Source organism: Aspergillus undulatus, assembly GCF_047715775.1.
Source record: "Aspergillus undulatus strain CBS 261.88 unplaced genomic scaffold BDV17scaffold_83, whole genome shotgun sequence".
Classification (NCBI taxonomy): domain Eukaryota; kingdom Fungi; phylum Ascomycota; class Eurotiomycetes; order Eurotiales; family Aspergillaceae; genus Aspergillus; species Aspergillus undulatus.
The window spans coordinates 53,115-64,130 of NW_027396687.1; the positions used below are offsets into that span (position 1 = coordinate 53,115).

An 11,016-nucleotide genomic window follows, 5' to 3' on the forward strand; every position below is an offset into this window, starting at 1 on the left:
GTGCCGGATTCGGCCACGTCAAACGGCGTTGCGGTTGCCTGGTGGCATGGTGGGCTCCAGCTGTCGGGGCTCTCGTCCAAGCAGAACCCTTACATGATGGCGATTCAGGGGTCCACAGGTGCAGTGCTTCGCCAGGCTTGGTGGGCAAGTCGGGGACCTTGATTGGCATGGCCGTGAACGAAAATTGACTGCTGATGTCTCAGACTGCGCACTACTGGGGCTATTTTTGGCCTCCACCTAGCTGAAATCAATCTGGAGGACCCAATAAGCGGGCCAGGCACCCAGTCATCAAAGCTTAGCAATGAGTCTATCACCGTATCGCGGTCTCGAGTGGAGAATGTACGGAATTATTCTGCCTAAAAAGAAGATACCAGACTCAAACCTACGTGAAGATGATGCCCCCGTCCACTAGAATGGTTTGTCCAGTCACATAGTCAGAGTCCTTGCCGGACAAAAATCCCCCGACCAGGCCTGCAACATCCTCTGGCGTGCTGCTGCGACCGAGTGAAATCAACCGGTCCGACGCCAGCTTGAAGCTCTCCCCTTTTGGACGACCCTGCAGGTCGCCCAGCCCGGCATCAATGTGTTCCCACATGGCTGTGTCGACGATCCCAGGGGCATAGGCATTGACCGTGATTTTGTGCGGCGCCATCTCCATCGCCATTGCCTGCGTTAGCCCACGCACCGCCCATTTACTGGCCGAGTATATCCCGAGTGTCGCAAATGGCTTATGCGCGACAATCGACGCCGCCCCGAGGATTTTGTACACACCGACGCCAGCAGCCTCCTGTGGTGGACCCTGGGCGATCATCTGGCGCGCCGCATGCGTATAACAGTTGAAGACGCCCTTGAAGTTTACCGAAATCACGCTGTCGATGTCCTCCTCTGTGACAGAGAGCAGTGGCTTGACCTGTGCGATGCCGGCGTTGGCGACCATCAGCGTCAAAGGACCCAGCTGCGCCACCGTCTCTTTCACTAGGCTCTCGACCGATGAGGAGGATGTCACGTCGGCGGCAAGACCAATCACTCGGGCTTCTGGAACCTGGGTCCGGATCTCCTCTACGGTGGCGTCGATGACATCCTGCGAGCTGGGAATGTCGTTGATGCAGAGGGAGTATCCTTCCTGAGCGAGTCGAACCGCGATCGCTTTTCCGCTATATCGGTCAGAATGACACCATGAGATGAGCCACGATGGCTTATTTCGGGGCCCGCTTAGGGTTTTCCCAGCCGAAGGAGTGACTTACATTCCCCGAGCTGAACCCGTCACAATCGCTGTGCGGTGAGCCATTTCGACAATCAGTATGCTGATAATGATGTTTTTTTGTTTTTGTCACCAGAAAAACCGAGTTCCTGCCATCATCCTCGAGGGACTCTCTTCGAAAGCGGGGTAAGAGGGGGTGCAGGGGGTAAGCCTGCATAGCCTAGGCAACCCATTGATTGTTTTCTGCATCAGTGACCTTGCACTGCCTATCTACCTCCTCCGATTCTTGCACGTGTCCCTGTCCAGCCCACAGCCATATTGGGCAGTTCTTCCGACTTGAGACTTTGTATTGACACCGTGGAGGCCCTAAGTTGTTACCCATAGGGACACAAAGGCTTGTGACGCAAGCTGATCACTGGCTTACTAGTGTTGCGAGACAAGACTCGACAAGACTTGATCCCAGCTCCTCAAACAAGCCAGAATAGTGGTCACTGCTCAGCCTCAATGAGAGGGTCGATCCCAACACCAACACCAACCCAACGAAGCCAGTGTCACAGAAACTGCGACTGCACCCTGGTCTCTCGAGAACAGTAATGTATTACTTTGAACCCTCTCTGCTCGCCCACTTCTATACCTACAGACCCTGGCTATTCCTGGCCCGGGCACTGTCTACGCTCTAGATACCAATCAACCACCATTCGGCTCGCCTTCGGCCTACGAAACAAAGACTCCGCAACGGCATTTCCCCTCCTATGGCGCGCCGACTGCTTGAATCCGCCGTCTAGTGGAGAAGAGCAGCAACGTATGTATTATTTCAGATTTGGATCCGTTTGATCCCTGTGGACGCTGTGCTTGCTTCTATGACGATCTCGGGGTCCGCGGGGGACGAACTGCGGGCCGACATTGAAACTATCATGAGCCATGCCATGACTTGCGCAAATGAATACGACAAGTTTTCAATAATATCGGTTGAATTAATCTCTCGGCGTCCGCGGACAATAATGATGCTCTATGACGCGTTGCGGCACCGCTCGCTTCGAACCTTGAAACTGATCACCGCGGTGCAATGCAAAATTGGCTGTTGACTATTTGAGGAATATGCCCCGCAGCGACCAAAGCTGGCTGGCACGAGCCGGGCTCATACAGGCTGACCTGGAAGCATCTAGACACCGACCTTCTTCAAACATCGTTGATTTATTTGAGCGCAAAGTGCTCTTTGTTAGTAGTCTAGTTTGGTGGCTAGCAGCGAAAAACAGTATCAGGGCAACTTGTAACCTGAACCGGCTACCTAGGCAGCCTTTGCTATCGAGGCTTCAATAGTCTCGCCTTTAGTCTAAGTGACTGTGCCCCCATTGGATGTTAACTCAGAGGTTAGTTGTCCTCGTCGCTGAATTGAGGCTGGGCTTTCCTATCACCGCAACGCCGTCAAGTCCGTCCCATGGCGGGTTTGGATAGAGCATGCGTAGTTGCGGGAGCTTTGCAAATTGGACTGGCCAATTGGCTGCTTCCGAGTACATTCCGTGATGAATAGCTATAGGTCTTTATGTATACGGATATAAAACCCAGAAGCCTTTCGCGCCTAAACGGCACGTCCCAGGTACTAGAGGTGATTATCTACTTAGGAAAACAGGAGCTAGCGCATGATCTAATCTGGTTGAATCTTTTGAGAGCGCGTTGTCGTTCATTTATCAATGAATAGGCACCCTTGCGCAAATCCTTGTTCGTGGCAATCAGCGACTGTCTCAGCCCTGAGATCGGTGCCGTCCCAAAGTAATGACCCGTCCCTGCAAGACAAGTATAACTGATACCAAGTTGCTCAAGCGTCCTTGAACCTTTGGCTTCACCTATCCTGCCAGTGAGCTCCGACTTTAACACAAGCTTTAATGCGGCCTGAGCATTTGCACCTGCATGTCCCACACCTCCTGCTTTTGGGGATCATCCCGATGATATTCTACTAGACTTCTGGAGGACCGTACAGAGACGTGAAAGAAGGGATGGTGTACATCTCAGGGGGGGTCGCTTCTTTCCCATCCGTAACTCACTGGAAATGGTCCCGCAAGAGAATGTATTATCTGTCGTCGTTGGAAATAGAGACTGCGAAATTCCCTGGTCTACCTCTTAGATATGTGCATCTGATTTGATAAATCGGCAGAAGATCCTTGATACGCAAGTCTAATTGATATACTAAGCACTGCCACCTCACACACCGCAGCCCTAAGAAGCCCTTGCTCCGATGAAACCGACAATCTACCTCAGGGTGCCGGTCACCAAGTCCACTTCAATAACGAGCTATATCCTCACGCCTAGTTCCGTAGCTTCCCCCATCTCTTCTTTACTGAATATCATGAACAGAAGACGTAGCAGTCCACCCCCTCAACCTCTTCCCGTAAAAATAAAACGGCACAGCACACAGACACCAGAGCACCGTCAAGCACATGTTTAGCATTATGGGCTTTACAAACCCATCCGTCTCAATCCAGTGCGTGATGAACTCGCTCAACCCATAGCCCCAGAGGTTCTTGTTCACAGTTATCGTTACGAAGATCGAGCCCGCCACGGGCTTGTAACTGTCGACAGCATAGGTGCTTATTATGGCGGGCAAAGCGGCGACTTGAATTCCTATTATCACGATTGCCTGGTTGCCGGCAATTCATTACTATGATAAACGGACCAACCTGAAAACCAAGGTTGAAACGCAGACTTACCCTCCAATCCCACTTGTACTCGTACCCATAAGCCACGACAAGATTCCCTAGAATACAGATAGCTAGATAAGGAATAACAGCAGGCAGCCTCATTTCAGGCTCGCGAATGCCACCATCCTTCACCGTCGCCCGCATAGATATCCAATCTGATAGTGGCCCGTTTGTGAGCAAGCCGATGATAGCACTAACCAGGGTGGCGAAATTGAAGAACCCGATTGTTTGGCTGGAGAAGTTATAAGGCGGTGCAGCGAACGCCTGGCTTTGGGTTAAGTTGATGGTGAGAAATACGCTACCGGACCAGGATACCACAAAGGCTGCGAGTTGCACGATTGGGAAGATGTGCAGTTTCCATGGTATCCAGAAGGTGATGAATAGTGTTTTGAGACTATTTGGTGGAATCTTCCAGAGAGTGAATTGTTGCTTCGAGGGGTTCCCTTTTCCTACGTGGGAGACTTCAGCGTTGGTCGAGTTGGAGACATTCTCATGCATCGTACTATCGATGGGTTTCTCCGGATCAGGCGCCGGATCTGCGATGCAACGACTCTGTATACGCTCAGCGCGCTGCGTCCGGTTCCACTTCGTCTCGGGGAAGCACAATATCGCCAGAACCAGCACGAGGGCCAGAAGCGCAGTGTTGAACCAGAAGAACGAGCGCCAACCAACATGCTCTGCCATTGGGCCTGATATAATAGGACCCACCATTAGAGAGCCAAAATAAGCAGTGAAGTACAAAGTATTGTAGGCTCCTCGCTCGTGCAGGAACAGTATGTCTGCGATTATCTCTGGCTGCGATGTCTCTGCTGGGCCTGCACCGAAGCCGTTGAGCACGCATGCGCCCATGTAACTACCATATGACTTCGCCGTAGCTCGCCATATATTACTCACTACGCAAACGAGGGTCGAGAATATGAGGACTGGTCTTCGACCGTACGTTGCCTGGATGGGGATCCTGATGCAGTTAGCGGTCGGACTGTCCCTGAAAGAACTGGGAGAATACCAGAAGAAATTACTGAAGCCCAGAACTAGGATGCACACTCCAGTGAACTTCACCACCGATGCGAGATCAGAGTGAAAGGTCTCCATTATGTGCGGGAACATCGGGGCTAGGGCTAGGGGGCCGAGACCCTGGCTGAAGGTCACCGCGGTTACGGTGGCGACGACGGTGAGCTTTCTCAGCCTGGTCCAGTTCTGTGGTCACCTGCTTAGCCACCCACTCTCTGTTATGGAGGCATGGATGAACTAACAAGAGGATCGTGCGGGTCGTTCGACGGCTGCGGAACGAGAACCGAAGCCGTTATTAGAGCCAGGGAAGGTCTGTGGGTGTTTTCGACTTCAAAGTCTATACCAGAAACTGCCTCTGCTGGGTCTGCTTTATGGTCAGGTGGCCTTACGAAATTGTCAACGTAATACTTCTATTGGTTTCCTTTAAGCCAGAGGCGGCTTTATTGTGTCACCTTGGTATTGTTTACCTCAACGGAATTGCATCACCGCTGGAGAGATCTTGGTATTATACTGATATACCTGTCACACAGTCCAAGATAGACTTTTTAAAGTATTTGTTAGAGAGGTAATCTATGCATGCCTCCGAGCTATTACTCCAGCAAGCAGGAGCATCTCCAGAAAAGCTAAGGAAACTGAGCTCACACAAGAGGTATCTACCGGGGCCAGAACACCGGCGAGGATCTGATTCTTGACCTCACAGACCTAGAGTGGGAGGAGTACACTGTGACTCATATTCTAAGCGAGAACATGGATAAGACGATATCTTATGATTAAATGTTCTTCACTGACCAGACTGCCCCCAATAGTGGAGGTACGGGAACTGTCTCGTCTCGAGTCTACAAGTACTCTACGAATGAAGGAATGCACGGTCAGTGCGGGCCCAGAACCCTCGCCTTAATAAGTATAATCAGTGAAGTGAGAGAAGTTGTAAATTCGTCACTCATGCAGGAAAAGTATGGCTATGTGGTCTCAGGCTGTAAAGTTTTGCTGATCGTGCACTGAAGATTGCTCTGCGTTTTCTGTTGATGTCATCTCCGCAGAGGCTTGTGCAAGTAACCATATTAGATCTCCTAGTCTTTAAGAAGTTTTGAAACATCAACCGCTAGCCATGCTTCAATAACCCGAAGGCTGTGCCGCGCCAGGTGACTCTCCACGGAAGGAAAGAGCACTTGGGGAGCGAAACCAAGATACTCTAGATGCCAAGGGAGGCAAACTCACTGGCCACTGTCCAAGGCTTTGAGTTTAATGTACTCATGGTAGGCCAGAAACGAGTCTTTCCAAGGATCATGCCCGATTCTGCAGCTCCCCTGTCAGGGGCAAAGATCGGGGTGGGTGGCTAGATCTTGTGCAGGGCTCGGACGCTGTCACGTCTCTGCGCTCAACCTTCATAGAGACCAAAACAAGAAACAAAAACAACAAACAACAGCTGTTACTTCAACACCATACTACTAACCAGCCGGTGTGTGGCTCAAGTATGGCTGAGCGGACGGGGAGCCCTGTTCATCCTGCGGTAATATGTACTGGCCAGGAGATAAATGTGAGGTGTGAATCGTAGTACTGAAAGCGAGTGCTACCGTCATAACATAGCACTAGAGCGCATTCAACTGACGACAGGCTAGATCGTCCTAATAGACTTTACAGGAACTATGGAAGGTTCAGAAGCGAGCGGCATGGAAGCCCGCCGCACAACAGGCCAGTTGTAAACTGGTTTCCTGATCAAATAGTGTTTAACCAGAGAAGGGAATATAGGTATGCAGCTTCCATTTACGGTATTCAAAATTTCGAATTGGCAGTGCATTATATCAGTACACATGGGGCCTAAAGAACTGTTCGTAGCGATCGCTGTCAAGCATGACATGCCATTATACAAGCTACTCCAACCATGCCTCAATCACTGGCCCCAACACATCCCTTAACCACTCCTCCTCCTGAAGCCTTAGATCCCCATCGATTCCATGTTCACCGTCGTGCGTGACAAACTGAATCTTATCATTCCCCTCCTGGCCCACCGTGACCTCACAGGAAACTAGAATTTGAGTATCTCATCTATATCAATTTCAGGGATATGGATTTCATGAAGTAGGGCTCCCATAAAACCGATTCCCTAACCTAATCTCAAGCTTGTATATACCCCTGAGCAAGATTACAAGTCTCGAAGAACTGCCGCTAGCTTCAATCCGCGTCATGCTCGCGCCGCCTTATAAACGAGAAAATCCCCCCTCCCAGAATGAACGCTGGCCGAAGGTGGCTTCGATGCGTCTCATCCACGATCAATGCTAGACGACTGTTAGAGCGGTGTTGATGTTCTTCCCATATTGCTGTCAGGGAGGTCATGAATAAACTGTCACCAGCGTCTGTTAGCAAGGAAAGGCCTAGGTATACACCTCGAGGCTGTTGGTCTAGCCTCCCGCGGCTATGTCCAGGCAAAATAAGTAAATGGACCCGGGCAAGAGGGGGATCTGTAGACATAATACGGCCAAGCAAACTTTCCACTTTGAACTAGGTTCGGTCTGGGAGCGAGGGTCAGGATAGACATGAAGAGAGCGAAACCCTGGCAAGCCTATCTCCCGGCGGGAAGTGCAGAAGGAGCACAGCTTCAAGTTTATAATTATCAATGAGGAAAGGTACAACGACTCCCGTATTCGCGGCAGGCTTTGCTGGCCGGTACTAGAGCCAACACCCAGGCTCAGGAATTTCCAGATGAAGTCAATGAGTGCATTCCATCGTACCTGCTCCAGTATATCGCTGAACGACGAGAATAATGAAATGAGGGTAAGGGGCCATCATGAGCCCCTTGTGGCTGGAAGTCGGAATCAAACATGCTTTGGACCCTTTCTTTCGAGAAGACATCCAAAGTGAGATAATTGTTGGTGAAAAGAAGAGGGACAAAGGAGCATTATCAAAAAGGACAAACACGTATGGGATCTTTGTACTCGCGTTCAAAGCGAAGATTCAGCGTCCATTGTAACTTGAAACAACACCAAAGACTTGAGAATTGCGCAACGCCTTTCAGGACCTTCTTCGGAGCACACGATGCGATGCCTTCAGGGAGATAAATACCCCCTCATGGGCTCGACTCATAACTGTTCCCATCAGATCTATTCCTATCACATTGGAATCGACAATTGTCGACAACAATCATCTTTGAACAACTCACCGTCCCAATCCCAATCTCAACTCCAAACCAACAAATATGCTCGCCAAAGCACCAGCTTCCCCGATGGCGCCGCCGCCTTGTCCGGGAACACCACGGCCATCCGGATACCCCAGGGAGGTGCAACGCCTTTATAACTTTACCTTGGACGGAGGCAGGTGCGCTGAGGAAGTGGAGTCCATCCTGGGAGCCTCTCCCAGTCAGTTATACCTCCCATCACTGGCGTACCGCGAGCACCGTCCAGGCGATAGGCATTTCGACCAAAAGGGCGACGCGGATGACTGGTTCAATCCAGGTGCCGAAGAGCCAATGGCCAGCATCGAGGACGATGACGAGCGCTCGAAGAAAATAGAGGAGGAAAAGTATCACCTCAAGGGTCTATTTGAAAACGACGGCCTAGATGACTTTCTAAGTGAAAAGCCGGAGTGCTTTGAGGAGAGCAGAATGTCAGACCGAGAAGACTTCTTGGAGGTAGCCGACGGCAAGCAATGGCGAAATTTCACGCTCGCTCCGAACAGGGATAACATCAGCCATGGAGATGGAAAAGCCAGTCCAGCCTTCGTTACCATGGCCCAAATCCAACACATTCCAACCGCTGCCGAGATCGAGACGCCCAGAGACTCCCCCGAGTCCAAGAGCACCGAGGAGGTGTTTTGGCACCCGAGGCCATTCGGCCCGGTTTCGCCTCGCACAGTCCCGACATTCCCAAACGACCAGACAAGCCCTGTATCCGCCCGCTGGGAAAATGAAGATAAAAAGCGCCGCCCGACGCGTCCTGAGTCGTCGGTATATTCATGGAAACGTTCTCGGCGACAGTCAAGTACCAGCACCCTGATTACCGCAATATCACTTCCCGACCCTGGCCTGGAGTCGCCTGATTCGAGGCCCGCACCCAACGCATCGGACGAGGAAGAAGACAACAAGGACACCATTTGCTCCATTTACACGTTGAGTCTGCCATCGCCTCTGCCGGAGGGAAAGGGTCCATTTTGGGAGAAGTTCGAAGGCGAGGATTATTCCAACTACGTGGATCCGCAACTCATGACGCGCGACGAGCTCCTCGATGCGTTGAAAGAGCAGGACAAGCGGGTCTTCAAACTCGAGATGGCTGCCTCGCGAGACTCGTGGAAGATCAAGAACACCGAGGAGGAACTTTCGAATCTCAACGATGCCATAGACGAGATGACTGAGAATGTGGCATCGCTTGAAAGGAAAGTCGAATTGCTCAAGTCATTCCTTTCTATTGCTGGGAAGAAACTGAGGGGGATGAAGGAAAAGAGAGCGATAGATTGTAAGCGTTTGAATGTTGCCCAACAGCAGCTTGAGAAGATCTTCAAGGCGCATGATGGGTATTGCGCTAGTGGGGCGAAGAGGAAATTTGAGCCCATGAGTCCGGGGGAGACGGAGAGAGCGAGGGAGAATAGGGAGGATTATATTAAACGGCGGAGGGCGTGGGAAGACAGGAACCAGCGGTTTCGGTCGCTGCGGTAGACTGTCAGGCATTGTTTGATCATTTAGGATTTTTGGCTTTAGTAATCGTCTGAATTAGTTCATATTCGAAGAGGTAGTGTTACGTAGATTGAACCCGTAGCGTAGCGCAAGTTCATGTATGTTGTTCTCGATGAGTGAAATATACTGCCCTCAATCCTCATCCTCATCGGGATCATACAGATCGAGATCCAACGTAGCCTTCGGTTTCGGCGGCGCGGACGCCATGCCCGCTCCAGCCGCAGCAGAACCCGCATGCGCAGCCGCCATCGCCGCCTCATTGACCCTCTTTGTATCCTCGCCAACTGGCACAGGCGCAACAGCATCAGCAATCCCCACCCCCTCAGCTTCCCTAATCAACCTTTCCACCTCCTGGTCCGGATCGAACCCATGCCGCCCCTCCCCCGCCGCCGACTGTATCTGCCCCATAAGCCCCAGGCGTATTCGGTCTTCCATGGGATACGGCAGCATGTACACCTGGCGGGTCATATTCGCCGACTCGTCCAGCCACGACGTAGCGTCCTTTGTCACGGCCGCAACGGGCTCCGCATCTGGTGTCCCGCTCTGGTTCCCGTTTGTGTTTGTGTTCGTCCCTGTTCTTTCCGTGTCCTGTCCTGCTATCGCGCGCTCTTGTTGTCGCGTCTTTCCGGCCGCTGCGTCGGCCGCAGCTTCATGGTTATATTTACTTATCCGACGAGCGAAGTCAAGCAGGAGCTTGTAGTCGACTTCCTTGTGTCGTCGAGATTCCTTCGGTTTCGTCTCTGCTGGTTCCATCGCGCCGGTATCGGTATCGGCATCGTAGTCCTCTTCAGAATCATATTCCGAGTCACTGTCCGAGTCGACCGCGCATATTTCCCTTATATCTTTTTCGTAACGGATCACAAGCCGAACGATATCCTTCACTCTGTCTTCGAGGGTCTGGGCTTCGGCGCGTAGTTGGAGGATCCGCGCGTAGTTGCTTTGGTGCTCTTTTAGGGTCTCAATCGTGGACGAGAGGGAGTCATCTGCGGCGAGGAGACTGACTGCTGCTGCGGGGCCGCCTGAGGCGGTTGGAGTGGTCGTGAGTGTTGTGACGAGGGAATTGAGTCTGCTTTCGAAGGTAGAGAGTGCGGATTGGACTTCAGAGTTCATTTTGAGGCACGGGGTGAGGTGTCGGTGAGACGTATGTGAATTATAGCAAGGGAAATTGGCGACTATGCGAGATGAAGCAGCTTCGCAAGCAACGCGATGACTCGTTTGTAGGAGCGGGGGGTTGTCTGGCCCGTGAGAAGATGTAGGTTGTGTCACTGTTGAGGTTGAGCTACACCTATCAGCACGTGATCGGAGCTCCCTGTGGGAAGCGATGGATGTGTCTCACTGGGTGGCCGGTAGGCCACCTATCTAATAAGATAACCAGCTTATTCAATAATGACTAAGCAATGTCGAACTCCTAGGGGCAGGCGGTACCGGAGGGCAGTATGCTCCGA

General features: G+C 51.7%; 4 protein-coding genes across 4 annotated transcripts; 1 reads left to right on the forward strand and 3 right to left on the reverse strand.

Moving 5' to 3' along the window:
* Positions 1-351: 351 nt before the first annotated feature.
* BDV17DRAFT_276390 (uncharacterized protein) lies at positions 352-1,323 on the reverse strand. The gene is made up of 2 exons (XM_073759327.1): positions 1,245-1,323; positions 352-1,154 (listed from the first exon to the last, which is right to left on the reverse strand). The coding sequence occupies exons 1-2, from the start codon at positions 1,286-1,288 to the stop codon at positions 383-385; spliced, it is 816 nt and encodes a 271-aa protein (XP_073610534.1). The 5' UTR covers positions 1,289-1,323; the 3' UTR covers positions 352-382.
* A 2,118-nt stretch (positions 1,324-3,441) lies between these two features.
* On the reverse strand, positions 3,442-5,520 carry BDV17DRAFT_301624 (putative MFS transporter; the record flags this gene model as incomplete). Its single annotated transcript, XM_073764291.1, has 5 exons — positions 3,442-3,836; positions 3,907-4,855; positions 4,904-5,094; positions 5,151-5,177; positions 5,503-5,520. 5 exons carry the CDS (start codon positions 5,518-5,520, stop codon positions 3,534-3,536), a joined length of 1,488 nt encoding a protein of 495 aa, XP_073610535.1. The 3' UTR covers positions 3,442-3,533.
* Positions 5,521-7,582: 2,062 nt separating this feature from the next.
* BDV17DRAFT_276394 (uncharacterized protein) lies at positions 7,583-9,948 on the forward strand. Its single transcript, XM_073759328.1, has 2 exons — positions 7,583-7,991; positions 8,066-9,948. The coding sequence occupies exon 2, from the start codon at positions 8,102-8,104 to the stop codon at positions 9,551-9,553; it is 1,452 nt and encodes a 483-aa protein (XP_073610536.1). The 5' UTR covers positions 7,583-7,991; positions 8,066-8,101; the 3' UTR covers positions 9,554-9,948.
* BDV17DRAFT_301628 (uncharacterized protein) lies at positions 9,583-11,006 on the reverse strand. Its single transcript, XM_073764292.1, has one exon. It carries the CDS (start codon positions 10,679-10,681, stop codon positions 9,704-9,706), a length of 978 nt encoding a protein of 325 aa, XP_073610537.1. The 5' UTR covers positions 10,682-11,006; the 3' UTR covers positions 9,583-9,703.
* Between the last annotated feature and the right edge of the window lie 10 nt (positions 11,007-11,016).